This window comes from Vulpes vulpes, chromosome 13 (assembly GCF_048418805.1).
Source record: "Vulpes vulpes isolate BD-2025 chromosome 13, VulVul3, whole genome shotgun sequence".
NCBI lineage: Eukaryota > Metazoa > Chordata > Mammalia > Carnivora > Canidae > Vulpes > Vulpes vulpes.
In genome coordinates this window covers 143,541,479-143,557,694 of record NC_132792.1, presented here as the reverse complement: position 1 = coordinate 143,557,694, position 16,216 = coordinate 143,541,479, and the positions used below count along the sequence as shown (strand labels likewise).

Genomic DNA, 16,216 nt, shown 5'->3' with positions numbered 1-16,216 from the left:
TAGCAAGTACTTGGTGTCTGGTTGAAAACTGGACACTGTTTACTTGGGCCAAAATGCAGTTATATTAGGCTATTTTTTTTAAACATTTTTTAAATTTTTATTCATGATAGTCACAGAGAAAGAGAGAGAGAGAGAGGCAGAGGGAGAAGCAGGCTCCATGCACCGGGAGCCCGACATGGGACTCAATCCCAGGTCTCCAGGATCGTGCCCTGGGCCAAAGGCAGGCGCCAAACCACTGCGCCACCCAGGGATCCCTATATTAGCCTATTTTTAATGATAAACAGTTACTTAAAAATTTCAACCCTCCAGAATCGGACTCACAACATCCTGATACTGTATTCTTTTTGTTGTTGTTGTCAATTTGACAGAGAGAGAGAGAGAAAGAGCATACAAGCACAATCAGAGGGAGTGGCAGAGGGAGCAGCAGATTCTCCACTAAGCAGGTGCGGGGCTTGATCCTAGGACCCTGGGTTCATGACCTGAACCAAAGACAGGCACTTAACCAACTGAGCCACCGAAGTGGCCCCTGATATTGTAGTCTTTTCTGTGATCAGAGAGGAAATCTTTTAGCACTGAATAAGAATAGATTTTGGGGGATGCCTGGGTGGCTCAGTTGTGTCTGCCTTCTACCCAGGGTGTGATCCTGGAGCCCTGGGATCGAGTCCCACGTCGGGCTCCCTGCATGGAGCCTGCTTCTCCCTCTGCCTGTGTCTCTGCCTCTCTCTGTCTCTCATGAATAAATAAATAAAATTCTTAAAAAAAAAAGAATAGATTTGGGTGCATGGTCAGACCTATGAATATTACAAAGAGTAGATAAGCTACAATTTAAAAACAATAATAGCTTGATATAAAAATAAGAGGGCAAAAAGAAAATTAACATTTGTCAAGTGCCAGCATTATATGTCAGTTATACTCAGTCACCTATATCATCAATAAAGTTCACAGAAACCTTGTAATAGGTAATGTTTTCATTTTGGTCAAGGAAGAAACTGAAGGGGACCCTTGGGTGGCTCAGCGGTTGAGTGCCTGCCTTTGGCTCGGGGCATGATCCCAGAGTCCCAAGCTCGAGTCCCACACTGGGTTCCCTCCATGGAGCCTGCTTCTCCCTCTGCCTGTGTCTCTGCTTCTGTGTGTCTCTCATGAATAAATAAATAAAATCTGGGATCCCTGGGTGGCGCAGCGGTTTGGCGCCTGTCTTTGGCCCGGGGCGTGATCCTGGAGACCTGGGATCGAATCCCACATCGGGCTCCCGGTGCATGGAGCCTGCTTCTCCCTCTGCCTGTGTGTCTGCCTCTCTCTCTCTCTCTCTCTCTGTGTGACTATCATAAATAAATAAAAATTAAAAAAAATATTTAAAAAAAATAAATAAAATCTTAAAAAAAAAAAGGGAAGAAACTGAGGGTTAGAGACTAGGAGGGCGGAGGTGGAATGCACACTCAGGTCTGCTAGCTTATGCTCCTTCCACAAAATCATTTAGACACAAACAAAAAACCCTTAAAATCAGGTCGGAATAGACAAAGTAAGTTTCTCTTTAATTTCTTTCCGTTTAGATGTAATGTGTATCTGCGGGGAAAAAAGTGAATAAACTCTATTGCATAAAGATACTTGTACTCTATAAGTCTTTTGATGGGGGCAGTAGAAAGAGGTGAGATTGGAAAATGTACTTTAAGCAATATGTAAATTCTAGGTCATAATTTTTCTGAGGTTATTGATTTTCAAAAGTTATTTTCAAGATGAGCATTGATATTATTATTCTATCCAGTTTGTGGGGACATCGTAAGGCTACTGAAGAACTGCATAAAATTCTTAGGAAAGCTGCTATAAAATATAAAGATTATTTATATTTCTGTGTACCCCAAGTACTTTGTTCTTACCTTAATGACAGCACCCACCATACCGCACTCTTATCACTTCTCCACTCACTGCTATGTCTACCAGAAGGTGGATTTCTCCAAGACAGGGACCCCAGGACCCTTTTTCACCATGGTGTCCATAGTAAACTGAACAGTGCCTGAAATATAATAAATGCTCAGTAAATGTCTAGAGAAAAAAGAAAAGGATTAGTCTTTAAAAAAAAAGATTTTAGGGATCCCTGGGTGGCGCAGCGGTTTGGCGCCTGCCTTTGGCCCAGGGCGCGATCCTGGAGACCCGGGATCGAATCCCACGTCAGGCTCCAGGTGCATGGAGCCTGCTTCTCCCTCTGCCTGTGTCTCTGGCTCTGTCTCTGCCTGTGTCTTTGGCTCTGTCTCTCCTTCTATCTCTCAAGAATAAATAAATAAAATCTTTAAAAAAAAAAGATTTTATTCACTTATTTGAGATAGAGAATGAAAGCAAGCAAGCCGGAGAGATGGAGAAAGAGCTAGGGGAGAGAGGGAGGGAGGGGGAGAGAGAGACAGAGAGACAGAGAGAACCAGTGAGGGGGAGGGGCAGAGAGAGAGGGAGCAGCAGGATTTCTGCTGAGCAGGGAGCCCAAACACTGGGCTCGATTTCAGGACCCTGGGATCATGACCTGAGTCAAAGACAGACACTTAACCAACTGAGCCACCCAGGTGCCCCCGGGATTCATCTTTCGGATCCCAGCTCCCTTATTTCTGAAATGAGCAGACAGTAATATTCTCCTAGATCCCTTGGCAGGGGTGTCATGACGAACGCTCAAATACTGTTTATTGGCGACATAAGCCAGACATCAAAGATGTTATTGCGGGGATTACTAAGGGAATCATTATTTTACCCAACAGAATTTTTATTCTGGCTAAAGTCTTTTTTTTTTTTTAAAGACCTGACCAACACATTTCCGGAAGGAGACGCAGGGTATTTTAGGGGCCGTGCGGTAGCCCTCTCCATCCTCGGGCTCCAGAGCTGAAGGAAAGACGCACCTGCCGCGGAGCCGCGGCCCTCTCACTAGGTGGCTCTCCTTCCCCCGCGTGGGCGCAGCCAGGGATCACGGGGCCCCCAGCCGCACACAGCACGCCAAGGGCAGAGTCCACTCGCCGTTTCGTTAATGATCATCTATCCTTGGGAATGTATTTCCTCCAAACGCGTGTATGTACGCGACGTCTCAGAAAGACACTGGTCTCCTCTTGTAATAGGTGTGGTCACGGGGAAGGATCCTGAAAGTCTGCAAGACAGCAGGAGTCTGACCCACACTCAGCGCAGACCGCACAGCCGGGTAAACCCCACGTTAACCATGTGGCGGCCGCCCGGGGAGGCTGCACAGCCGCACGCCCGCACGCCCGCAGGTGCTTGGCAAAGCTGCCTACGGGGCGCCCCAGGACGCACCGAAGACCCGACTCGTCAACCACCCAGGACGTCCTTCAACGCATCAGGATCCACAGCATTACTGACCCCCCCCCCCCATTCTTCATTTCTGCTTGTTAGCCCCAAATCTGATACCAAATGCAAATAACAGACTTTCAAAAGGATTTTTTTTTTTCCCCTTTTCCCTCGATGCCTTTCATGGGAAGCTCGCGCCAGGCAGGGCCCAGGGTCTCCAGGACACTACTGGGACCCGGCGGATACGGAGCGTGCAGGGCGGGGGGGGGGGGCGGCCTCCGCCCGCGGCGTCTCCCCGAGTCCCGGGCTCTCCCGCCGGGAACCCCCGGGCCGAGTCCTCCGCGACGCGCTCGCCCACTCGCTCCGGCCTCCCCGCAGCGGGCGCGCGGGCTGCGGCGTGGGCGGCTCGGCAAGGGCGGCCCCCGCCGGGCAGCGCAGGAACGCGGGCCGTCGGGGGCCGCTGTCCCCCCTCAGGGCCCCCGGCCGGCCGGGACCCCGCCCCGCGGCGCCCGCCGCAGTCCCGGGGAAGCCCCTCGCCCGCCCGGCCGCCCGCCTCCAGCCCCGGGCCTCTCCTCGCCCCGCACGGGGAGGAGAGGACGCCGGGGGTGGTTCCCGCCCGCAGGCGGGTGGAGCAGCCCGCGGCGAACGCCTCGGGGTTCCTCCCCCGCCCCCCACCCCGCCCCCATTGTTGCGGGAAGGGGAAAGGGAAGAGGAAGTGAACTTCACCGCCCGGGAGATCACCCGGATTCCTGACCTGGGGGAGGCTTTCAGGCGGAAGGGAAGCCAAGGGGGAACCCCGGGCACTTTCCCGGGAATCCATTCGCCCCGGGAGGGTCACCCAGTCCGCACACTCTGGTTACTATGACAATACAACCACAGCCTCCAGTTGCCATGGCAGCTGTTGATCCAATCCGACTGGTTCCCTTTCTCTTCCTCCCCGGGCTCCACCCCATCCCCTTCAACAGTCTCCAGGCGTGCAGGGGGAGGGGCCCCCCAGCGGGGGAGGGGGTCCTGAGCGTCACTCTCTGCGGCGCGAGGGGAGACTAGAGTGGAGGGACTGGCGGGCGGAACTGTAGGAGGGACGGACAGCGTTTCCGGTAGGGAAGCGTGGAGGAGCGGAAAGAGGAAGCGAGGAATCGGGTGGAGTGGAAAGACGGGGGAAGACTTTGAGTGTAACTCCCGGGTGATTTGGGCTCGATGTGCCCGGCGAGGCCGGGGTTGGCCCCTCGCGCGGGAGAGGGCTGGACCGGCCGGAAGCCGCCAAGCGCCTCCGGCAGGCCGCTCAGCCGCCGAACGGGGGCCTCACGGCTAGCCGATCCCAAGAGGCAGCGCCACAGAGAAGCAGAAGTCACCGGGAGGGCCGGGCGCCGCTGAAATCTCGCGAGAGGGACCCCCACTTCCGTCCTCGGCTTCTCCCCCCTCTTTCCCCCCGCCCCCTTCCCTTCTCCCTCCCCCTCCCTCCTCCCGGGTCGGAGTGTCCCTGCGCCCCACGGGCCGGAGCAGCAGCGAGAGCAGCTTTCCCCGCTCCCTCCCCCTCGCCTCACTCACCCCCACCCCCCCGCCGAGCGAGGAGGAGCCGGAGGAGAGGAAGATGGCGGCGGCCGCCAGCACCCGCGGTGCCGCGGGGCCGCTTCGAGGAGCCTGAGAGACCCACAGAGGCTTCGCGGGAAGACGCGGCGGCGGAGGATGAGCCTGCAGAGCGCGCAGTATCTCCGGTGAGTGCAGAGGCCGGCCCCGGACGCGGGGGGAGCAGGTCGAGGGTCGGGGCACGGAGCAACAGACACGGCGGCGGGGCGGCGGGGCGGCGGGGGAGTTGCCGTGTCCTCTCCTTCCCCGGTGGGGAGGCGGGGGCTGCGAGGGGCTCCGCGGGAGGGGGCGGGGCGGGCACACTCCCACACTCCCGAGTGCCTGGCCCCCGTGGGCCCGGCGGAGTTCCAGCGCGGCCAGCTCGTCCGGGTGCCGGGAAGGAGGTTAGGGAAGCGTGAGAATGTGTGTGCGCGCGCGCCCCCCGGGGTCGCAGGCTCGCTGGGGGGGGGGGGGCGGGGGCGGGGGCCGCGACCCCGAGTGGGGGTGGGTCTGGAGTCTGCCCCCGGGGGTGGGGGGAGCGTGGGGTGGGGTGGGGCGGCGCGTGGGGCGAGGACGAGGTGGAAGTCCGCACACCTGGTGGGGGGTGGGGGTGGGGGGTGGGGGGGGAGACCGCTGGAAACCCCAGTCGAGTCTTTATGCTTAGGTTGAAAGTGCTGAGGAATAATGTCATCTGTAGTTAGTTGGCGGGGTGGAGGTGAGAGCATAAAGAGGGGTAATGGACGAGGAAGTGAGGAAAGAGGGAGGTACTATGGACGGTGTTGTTGGGTTCCCCAGAAGAAACTGAGTTAGAATTAGTGTAGTCGGAAGATACCATTCTGAGAGTCGTGTGCATTCGTTAAGAGTGGTGTAAGGAACTTGGGTGTCGGAGGTGGAGTGACGCACGGGTGCCGAGCGTGTGAGTATGGGATGTGGGTCTGGGGTGGTGTAAAGGGAGCGACTGACCAGCATTTCAGGAAGGGGCAGATAGGTACATCGGGACCAGGTACGTGGTGGTGAGGGCGTACCGAAAGGAAAGACACCAGCGATTGTGCAGCCAGGAAGGTTCCATGGAAGCAGAATGAGAGGTGCAAGAGGGTCAAAAACCTTGATGTCAGACAACTAAAAGGTTGTTAGAGCCCAAGGTTAATTCGGGAGAATTGCTACTTCTTAGAAAAAGGGGAAGGAAGATCTTAAAACGGATCCTTTTTGTCTTTCAGGAGCAGAACTAAGGCAGGCTTATGGGAAGATCTTTAAAACAATGGTTTCATACCTTGTAGAGGAGGGAATTGAATGGGGTGTAGAAGTCTGAAATGCGCACAAAAGTCACTTTAGCTGTGTAGTGAAGTGAAAAGTATTGATGTGTGTGATTGGCATAATCTATATGCATATTGCAAGAGAAGGTAAGTAGTAAGTGTACAGGAGGGTGGCTGTTCTACTTATGAAAGTAGTAATAGTTGCCTTAAGCAAAGTGTGGAAAAGGGAGAATGATGAGATCTTTGGATTATACTTGAATGCCTGAGTTTAACAGTGACAGGATCCACACACGTGTGGCCAATGACCTTAGGGTAGTTGGAATGCTATCTTTCTATCACAGTCCTTTTTCTTCGCTGTTATCCTTTTGTTGTTTAACATATCAGGTAAACTTAATAAATATAACTGTGGGAAACGTCTATGGTAGATGTTGTAGAGGGGGGATATGGGAGCCATCAGGACAGTATTTAATTTTAAGGAATTTGCAGTTTAGCGTATTAGGCAAGTAAATTAATAATAGCACAGAGCAAAATATGGCAGGTGTCAAAAAGACGCCAAGTGTCATGAGAGTCCAAAGGCAGGAGATTACCTGAGCAGTTGGGGGGTTGGGGAGTCGGGAAAAGCTTCCTTTGTTCATTTGTTCATTCATACACTCATGATTCATCAGTCATTTTGTTGATCACCTATATGGGAGGCATTGTCCCAACTGCTGAGAATAGAAAAGAACTCCACCCTCTCCTTACAGTTTATAGTTTGTTAGGTTTCAAGGAGAGAATGGCACTTAAACCATTTTAAGTTACCTGAAGGATAAGTATAATTCTGACAGTTGTGGATTGAGAATGGGGAATCCAAATGGAAGGAAACTGAACAGAGATATGAAGATAGGAAGGCCAGGGAAGGTGTTTAGTCTAGTTAAACAATATAGGGTGATGCACCTGGAAAAACTTAAATACATTTTTTTTTTTTATAGATGAAGTGTGACCCCTTCATTTTACACATGAGGAAAGTATAGCACAATGAAGGAAAAATTGTTGAGGACCATATAGCTGGTACATGGAAGCTCTGTAACTCAAATGTAGCTCTTCCAACTCCGTATCAGCCATACTGTGTGACATGTCTGGGCTCATCCATTCCTTCCACAAATATGTGTTGAGAGCTAACTATATGTCAGTTACTCTTCTAGGCACTGAGGGTAGAATGGCAAACAAAAGAATAAACATAGGAAGGTATATTCTAGTATAATTATGCAATCAATAAACATATGAACTGATAACCGTGTTTGTCAGGTGGTGACAAGAACTAGGAGGAAAAAGCAAGATATGGTTATCTTGTTTTATGTAGACATGGTGATCAAGGAAGACCTATTAGATCGGGTGCCCCATAATATTTGAGAGTCTTGAATCATGATCTGTAGTTTATAGTTAAAATGGATGAACAATGAAGAATCTGAGATAATTTGTTAGAAGAGCATTCTCGTGTTCATAGGCAGTAGGGAGATGAATCTACGTAATGCGATAATGAGCAGTTAGGACTAGAGATAGTGGAATAGAAAGGTATGAAAAGCAGACTGAGAGAGGTGATAATTTTAATGGGAAGATTGGTTGGCTTTGAGAGGCTTCTTTGTTAATCTGTTTTATATTTCACGAATCATCATGGTATTTAGGGAAGACTTATCCGTAGGTTGTGAAATCATTGGTAGTCCACTTGAGGTGATTTGAGTTCTTTGAAGAGGGAGAAAAGAGTAAGAATGAAACCATGTTTAAATAACTTATATTTTCCAGCTAAAGTTGAGTAAGCAAAATTGAACAGGCATAGGACCTGGAGTCTCTTAAGGATTCCTGAGAGCCAGTCGATGTAAATAAAGCAAGTCTTAGGGCTGGGACTTAGAGGGGAAGAGGTAATAAAGACTTGCATCAACCCCAATTTCCCTTTTCCTCTTCAGATAATCATTGCATTTAAAGTCTGCTGTGAGGAGGCTAGAGAATGTCTTCAGGGAAGCCTCATGTTCACTTTCTTTCTTTGTGGAAACCAAATCTTTGGTTTTTAGACAACTTGGGAAGGATGCTAGGTATTGCTGAACAAGTGTGGTTGGGGTAATAGCAATTATTCTTCGTGACCTTGACTTTAGGGAGAGTTTTGTTGCCTACCTTTCTCAGTGGTGTAAGACCATGACTGAGCAATTTTTAAGCTGCATAGCCACAGATCTTATGTAGATGAAAATTAGCTTTGTACCAGCTGAATTAATTTGTTGGAGTAAATGAGCTGGGGTGTCTGGTGTTGAAATGGCAGGGTGGTGGCAAACCAGGGAGTAAGATGGCAGTTTTAGAAGAGTGAGATAAGTAAAAAGCATCAGTAAGATGAAGATAGAGGGGGTATTTAAAGTCAAAGGGGACTGAATTAGTCTTGAGTTGTAGAAATAGAACGGAGATGAAAGGAAAGAAAAACCTATCTTCTGTTTGGGAAAGAAGGTGATGTTCTAGGCAAGACAGGGTGATGACTTTTTTTTGTTGAAAGAGAATTGTCTTTTTTTTTTTTTTTGAGAAGTAACATATTTTGAAATAGACGGACAAGACTCTTATATAAATGAATAAGTTTGAGAATACTTACCCACGTTTATAAAAGTAAGAAATGGTCTTAAATATGAGGGTTCTAGACTAGATATCATTGGAAATTTATTACTCAAATTGAAGAAAAAGTCAATGTTTTCTCTTTCCATTTATGACAAAATAGATTTTTTTTTAAAGATTTTATTTATTCATGAGAGAGACAGAGAGGCAGAGACCCAGGCAGTGGGAGAAGCCGGCTCCATGCAGGGAGCACAACATGGGACTCCATCCTGGGGCCCCGGGATCACGCCCTGGGCCAAAGGAAGGCACTAAACCGCTGAACCAACCGGGTGTCCTGAAAAATAGATTTTAGGGATCCCTGGGTGGCGCAGCATTTTAGCGCCTGCCTTTGGCCCAGGGCGCGATTCTGGAGACCCGGGATCGAATCCCACATCGGGCTTCCGGTGCATGGAGCCTGCTTCTCCCTCTGCCTATGTCTCTGCCTCTCTCTCTCTCTCTCTGTGACTATCATAAATAAATAAAAAAAAAAAAATTAAAAAAAAAAGAAAGAAAAATAGATTTTAAAGACTTTGACACCTCTGTTGAGTAGAAGAAAAGGGTATATTGGATATTGTTCATTTAATAGGAGTGGGAGAAAGGTAACGATGACCATGGATGAGAGAGTGAGTGATGTATATCATGCTTTAAATAATAGCAGCCCAGGTGGCTCAGCGGTTTAGCACCGCCTTCAGTCCGGGGCATGATCCTGGAGACCCGGGATCGAGTCCCACGTCGGGCTCCCTGCATGGAGCCTGCTTCTCCCTCTGCCTGTGTCTCTGCCTCTCTCTTTCTCTGTGTCTCTCATGAATAAATAAATAAAATCTTTAAAAAATAAAAATAAAAAATAAATAATAGTATTTTAGGGAATAGAAATATGGGAATTCATATATCAAGTTAGAAAAGCAGGTATGGAGAAAGTATTGAAGTACCACACAGGGAAGACATTATCAAAGTTGTTAGGGAACTTGAGAAATTAGAATAATCATAGCCAGAGGGAATACCAGTCAAATAGGTCAAATCTTGTTCTAAAACATGGCACAGGTAGCACTGAATGACATCTGCTGCTGTTGTGGGAGACAGCAGTTGGTACTGTGTACTCCTTCCAGCTTTTCTCCTTTCCTTCCTTCCCTATTCTTGTCTTTTTGCTTTAATTTCTTCCTGTGCTGTAGGTTTTACAGGTCGATCCCTGGGGTTAGACCTCTTTACAAGGAATGTCTACAAATTGTTTTGTTAGAATTTTTTTTACATGATAATTCTGTAAGCAAAGAGGCTGCATTCCAGTGGCATACTTCTTTGTCAGAAACTTTTGTTGCCAGAGGTAGAAATAATGTAACAGCCACAAGGTGGTTTTCTGAAACAGCAGAAAAATGGTTATCATTTATATACTAATTAAAATATCCAGTAAGTTGTTAAGATAAAAAGTGTTAATCTAAATATTGGGGCATGGGGAGATAAAAGGTAGAGATGAGGCTGGAGAAAGTAGCAAGCCAAAAAGCCTTTTAGCTTGGGGAGAGGAGCAGAGAAAGTTAGTGGGAGCAGTTTGGAGGAATATGTATACTAAGTAGGTTCTGGAAGATTCTGGTAATTCTAGGCTGGGCATGCACTTACTCTAGAAGCTTTAAGACATCCTGTAGCGCGCGCACGAATCCTATAGCATATGCTGTTTCTAATTCACGTGGTCAAGAAGTCTCCCCAGCCCCGCCCCTTCCTGCACAGGATTTAAAATAAAATATCTTTGGTCCCAGAAAAATCAGCCAAACATGACTGATTTACCAAACATGGTAAAACTGTTGGAGAAAAAATTTCTCTCTCTCTCTCTCTCTCTCTCTCTCTCTCTCTCTCTCTCTCGGCTTATAACTCTGTTTTTTTTTTTTTGTTTTTGTTTTTTTTTTTTTTGTTACAATGGTTTTTTTAATAGCATTTTACCTGCTTGAATATTGACTGGCTAAATTATTTTGGCAGTTAATTTCTGCTTCCCTTGTGGTTTCAGTTGGATTCAAAATGTATACTTCCTGTCCTAGACTATGTTTCGTTGCTGTCTAACAGCTGCTGTGTTCTACCTTCATGGTAGATGAAACAACTGCTGAGCTTTTGTTTTGTTTTTTTTAAGATGCTCTAGTAAGATCTGGACTCACTAGTGTAGCAAGTTTCTCGAGGCAATATTGGGGTGGATGGTGGTTCAGACTTTAAAAGAGCTAGTTTGTTTTATAGTGGATTAATACTGTTTGCAGCCTCCAACTACATCTCTAATGCTGTCTAGCCTTTCAGATTTTTGGTTTTAGTGGCATGAATGAGTACCTGAAAGTTCAGGCATGTTTGTTGACCTCATTGATCTTGTTCAGAGAATAAACTGTTGAGCATATGTCTTTTGGGTAGTGGATTGCTCATCTTTATGTGGGTATTTTGGCAGATAGTCATCACATGTCATTTAAGTTTTATAATCAAACTAATTTAGTTGTTGAATTGTTATGGACGGACTTATCAGTGGTTTAGGAGATTGTAACTAAGAAGGGCTAATCAGTTGCAGGAATATACAGGGATGGAGTTTTGGCAAACCTATCACACATGGTAAGTGAGAACTTGTAACCCACTCCTTTCTTGTTAACATGTAAGAGGAGCTCCTTAGGAAGGTTGTTTTCACTCCCTTAGACCCAATTTTTAGTCATTAGGAAGAGTAGATATTAAAGAAATTGTTTAAGAAAATTTTAGGAGTCTCTAGATTAGGTAGCAGTTTTGTCTCAGTTTTTTTTTTTTTTTTCTTCTTCATTTCGTGTTTCTTAATTTGTGGCACTTACTGACATTTTGGGTTCAGACAATTCTTTGTTGTGGGGAGCAGTCCTGCACATCATAGGATGTTTTAGTAGCATCCCTGGCCCCTACCCACTAAATGCCAGTATTGTTCACCTCCATTTGTGACAACCAGAAATATTTCTTATGGCTACCAATTTCAGGTTTGCCTTATACTTTGTTTTTACTTTTATTTACCATCCGCCTTTCCTTAATCCTTTATAATTCAGCTATTTTAATTTATCACCTTATTGGGATTGGTATTTCCAAAGGTGCCAAAGAACTAATGGCCAGATTCAACCACTGATTTTTTTTTTTTCTCTCTTATACTGACACTTTCGTTTTCCCTTTTCTCTGTTTCTCTGTGTCCCTCTCGTATGCATCCATTCATCCCTGCCACAAGTAAACATTCAGTTTGGGCCAAGGTATATATCCCAGGTCCCTGAGGATAAAAAGAGAATCTATTGTCAAGTAGTTTTACTAGGCCCCACAAACAAGTACGTAATTATCACTTAGTTCATTGATGCTTTGGTTTATACACAGGGGCCTTAGGGAAGTTCTTGAAGTCTATTGTTTCTAGCACTGAGATTCCATGATTCTGAATATCCTGCCTTTTATCTTATTTTGTTTTCTTGGTTTGCCTTGCCTCATCAGTGGCAAAAAAGAAATGCATAGCCCTATGCCTCTTTTTCTCTTCTTTCAATGTTTCTTTTCCTCAGATATCCCATCCACTTGCTGTCACCACATCATCATTGTTTAAAATCTATCAAGTGTTTGTTTAGTATAAATCATTGTGTTAGGTCCTGGGGAGACACATGAATAAGATATCATGTCTGCCATTCAGAGAGTTTTTAAAAACTATTTAATGAAATAGGCACAGACATAAAATACTACATAACAAAGTAGGTTGAGTATAGTAGTTTAGAGCATCGTCTCCGGGGCAGAGCTGCCTGGATTCAAATCATAGCTTTACCGCTTAACTGGCTGTGTTACCTTGGATAAGCTCCTTAAGCTTTCTGTGCCTCAGTTTCCAGATAATAATAATAATCTTTATCTCGTTGAGTTATAAAGCTCAAGCAAGGTAACTTGCAAAGTACTTGGTATGGTTCTAGCACATAGTAAGCACAATGTGAGCATTAGTTATGGATAGTGCCTGAAAATTAGCCTCGGGCACTGACTAATCTGGTAATTTTGCATATCTATTTTCTGGACATTCCTAATTTTAGAAGTCTCTGTTGTAGCAAACTCAACACTTAATCTTTACTTTTCTGCCCATATCCCTCGTGCTTCTTCATTTTGCTCTTTGGTTTTGGTGTTGCCACTCCCCATCTTCCCATCCAGGTTTAAAGTCTTGCAGTCATCTTTGAGTTTTTCCAGTGCCCTCAGACTATTCCATACATAAACTGCTTTTGGAAATGATGCATTCCTGTTTCATGTCTGGCACTGTCAGTTCTAAGCCCCTGCTGTTGAAATAGTCTTCCACCTGATTCCTTGCCTACAACTCTTGCAAGTAGCAAGAAGAAAACATTGATTAGGGTTTTTAAACATCACCCAGTAGTCTCTGTTTTTGAACTAACAACATCTCTGGGTCTTGATTTCTTTCTTGTTAAAATGGAACATTGATCTTACAAAATTGATGTTAGTGTTAAAACAATAAAGGTTTACATATGTTCAGCAAATTTTGGTTCTCTTTCACAATCCACCTGTCCCCCTGCCAGTTGATCTTTTACATTGCTTCTGCATTAATATTCCTGCAAAACATTTGTATGTCACTTTCCATTATTTAAACTCCTTAGTCTGGCATTCTGAGTCTTCCATAAAATGATCCTTATCTACTTCTGCCACATGATATCTTGTTACATTTTCATAAGAACTGACACTGCCAGCCAAAGTAATCTTCTCATTGCCTTCTAAACACAGTTTATCCATCCATTCTTGCTTTTATCTCTCTTCCCAGACCATTTTCCCTGTAGGAAGTACTGTCCTGCACTATCTTAATTTTCACCTTCTCTGTGAAGACTTCTCTATTCTGGTGATTTCTGCACTCTTTGAACTTTGTAGTATTTCCTGTCTCTTAGTCAGTTGGTATATATAATTTCTTAAATTTGTAATGATCTCTTTTTTTATATAAGTGAATTATCTCTGCAGCTAGACTGGGTATGATAGAGACCATGTCTCAGTATTTTTAAGTACACAGTGTACGTAATGGGTATTCAATAGTTTTCATGCTTTTTTGTTTTTGCAAAACATTTATGGAATACTTACAGATGCCAGTGTTAGGCCCTGAGAATATAAGAATGAATGAACTGATTTTTGTTCCTTAGGATAGTGGCCTTCTCGGGGAGATGGATGTTACACAGATATATCCATATAATGTGGTAAATAACTATGTTAAATGTTTTCAGAGATGCCAGAGTATACTGTGTACTGAAGGAAGTGGACCTTTTCTTGCCAGGGGAGTTCAGAGAAAGCTTCCAGAGTTGAATCTCTGAGCTCAGTCTTAAAAGATGAGTAGGATTAATGGGATGAAGAATGAAGGGAAGAATGTAGTAGACTGAGGAACAAAATGAGTAAAGAAATGCCTGGGGGCAGTGTGTTTGAGGAACTCTAAATAAAGTGTGGTGTTAGGAACGTTTGAGAGTTTGGTTGACGTAAATACCATGATCAGATCAGACTGTCAGGTTATGGGGTATAAGTTACAGAGATTATTTGCCCTAATTCAGCTTTTGTTTTGGAGTCTAAGGTTTTGTTTTGTTTGTTTTTCAACAAATTTGGTCATTAATCTTATGGGAATAATTTATATTTGAATGGCTGATGTTTGTTGTACATATTCCTACTAGAATAGAGAGACACAAGAGAAAGATACTGATATAATGCCTATAGTCCTTTCTTTGAGATACATAAAGATTTAAATTTCCTTAGCTTTGAAAGTAACTTCATCTTAGGTAAAAAAATTAGCTACTTGAAACATTATTAAATTATTATGTAGGAGATGAAAGTTTTAGTGAATACATGTAATTCTGAAAAAAAAAAAATGAGTTGATAGGACTTATTTTCTAGAATCTTCATCTGTTGAGTCCAGAGATGGAATAAGGGTGTAGATGAGGGAAGAAAGACTATTGGGGGAAAAACATCCAGAACCTTAAGTTAGTGAAGTCTCTTCAGATTGAACTTCTTCAAGTCCTTCATAAAGAAAACAAAACATTTGAGACTGTTTTTGATGATTAATATTTTGTTCTCACAGTCCTTGATGGCATTTTTTTCCTGTAATGTCTGTCTTAAGTGAGAAGCATGATTCTAAAATCTCTTATATTTAAATACCTGCTGTACTTAATGTGTTAATATTCTCAGTCTGTTTCCTAAAATTCTACCGGTTCACTGAACCACATTAGTTGAGTATTTTTCCCTTCCCTCCTCTTCCCAGAAGCCTACTATTTCAGTGCTTAGTTGGGACACAGTATATTAGAATATGTTTTACTCTTAGAAAGGTCATCAATTTTTATGTAGTTTTTTATCAGGTGAGATACTATGTAGTGATGAGACATCAGTGAAAAGATAATCAGAGTAAAATGCAAGTGGAAGATGATATTCAAAGAAGAAATGAGTTAAAATGTATACTTATTTGAAATTTTTTTATTGCTGATGGGAAAAGATAAAAAGTATAGTGTTAAAAGAACCATCACAGGATGAATTTAAGTATAAAAAGGGCATCTACAGAATTTTGTGCTTGTGCACACATATAGTTTGTGTAAGATATTTTAAAGTGAAAATTTTGTGTTTAGTATCTAATTCTGTGAAACACCTGTTTCTTTCTTCTTTTTTTTTTTTTTAAGATCTTATTTATTCATGAGAGACAGACAGACACAGGGACAGGCACAGGCAGAGAGAGAAGCAGGCTCCATGCAGGGAGCCTGATTTGGGACTCGATCCTGGGACTCCAGGATCACTCCCTGGGCCAAAGGCAGACGGTCAACCGCTGAGCCACCCAGGCGTCCCTAAAATACCTATTTCTTAAACTCTGCTTATTTTAAATAATTAAGGTAATGAAATTTGTTTGCCTGGAATAGTCGTGAGTTTTGTTGTAATGGAAAAAAAGTCAGAACATTTAAGAAGCAGAACTCAATGTTAAGGCATGTTGGTCATAAATTCTGGTTTACAGTAGGAAAGGAAAAGAAAATGTTAGTGTATTAATTGCTTTCTAATTTAAAAATTTTTATTGATAGGGTTGTTTATAACTCCTTCTCAGGGGTCTTTTTGGTTTTCTAAGAAAGCAGGGTGGTGGTGAATGAAACAAAGCCTTTAAATTAAGTCTAGCCTAATTTGTGTTTATATTATCCTGAGTTCAGATCCCAGCCCTGCTCCATAAGGAATGTAACCTTGAACCTCTCTAGTTTTAGCTTTCTACTCTGTATTTTCCTTTCTATAAAAAGACAATGATATAATTCTTAGGAAATGAAAAAAAAAATGTGTATATAGAACAGCATAGTAAAGAGCCTAATTTCTTCAGTGTATTCATTTTCTGTATTTCTGAATGTATCAATATTTAACTTATAAACTTGCTAAGGTAGTTTTTCAATTGGGTAGGAGCAATTGTTTGTCTATAGAGTGGTTAGTGATCTTTACTCTGAAGTGGGCTACTTTATTCCTCAAGGGTACTGTCAAAAATTTTATTAATGCTTTATATGTTTCAAAATACTTCTATATACTTGTCTTCTTAAGCTATTGTATACACT

At 44.3% G+C, this 16,216-nt stretch overlaps 2 protein-coding genes across 39 annotated transcripts in view; one reads left to right on the top strand and one right to left on the bottom strand.

Annotated features, from left to right (window-relative positions):
• NMNAT2 (nicotinamide nucleotide adenylyltransferase 2) overlaps positions 1 to 5,066 on the bottom strand; it is a 193,037-nt gene extending 187,971 nt beyond the window's left edge. For 2 of the 9 annotated variants that reach the window (XM_072733218.1, XM_072733222.1), the window contains exons 1-3: positions 4,028 to 4,122; positions 2,877 to 3,118; positions 1,875 to 2,011 (exon numbers count right to left, since the gene is read on the bottom strand). The gene's annotated coding sequence lies outside the window, so the exon portion shown is untranslated. Of the gene's footprint in view, positions 1 to 1,874; positions 2,012 to 2,876; positions 3,119 to 4,027; positions 4,213 to 4,821 lie in introns of those variants that run through there. The other 7 variants (XM_072733216.1, XM_072733215.1, XM_072733219.1 and 4 more) reach the window with 6 other exon arrangements.
• SMG7 (SMG7 nonsense mediated mRNA decay factor) overlaps positions 4,429 to 16,216 on the top strand; it is a 94,645-nt gene continuing 82,857 nt past the window's right edge. For 11 of the 30 annotated variants that reach the window (XM_072733196.1, XM_072733198.1, XM_072733211.1 and 8 more), the window contains exon 1: positions 4,847 to 4,988. Coding sequence is in view for 12 of the 30 variants with exons in the window: in XM_072733211.1 (XP_072589312.1) it covers positions 4,960 to 4,988 (29 nt within the window). In the remaining 18 variants the exon portion in view is untranslated. Of the gene's footprint in view, positions 4,989 to 16,216 lie in introns of all 30 variants that reach the window. The other 19 variants (XM_072733210.1, XM_072733199.1, XM_072733207.1 and 16 more) reach the window with 11 other exon arrangements.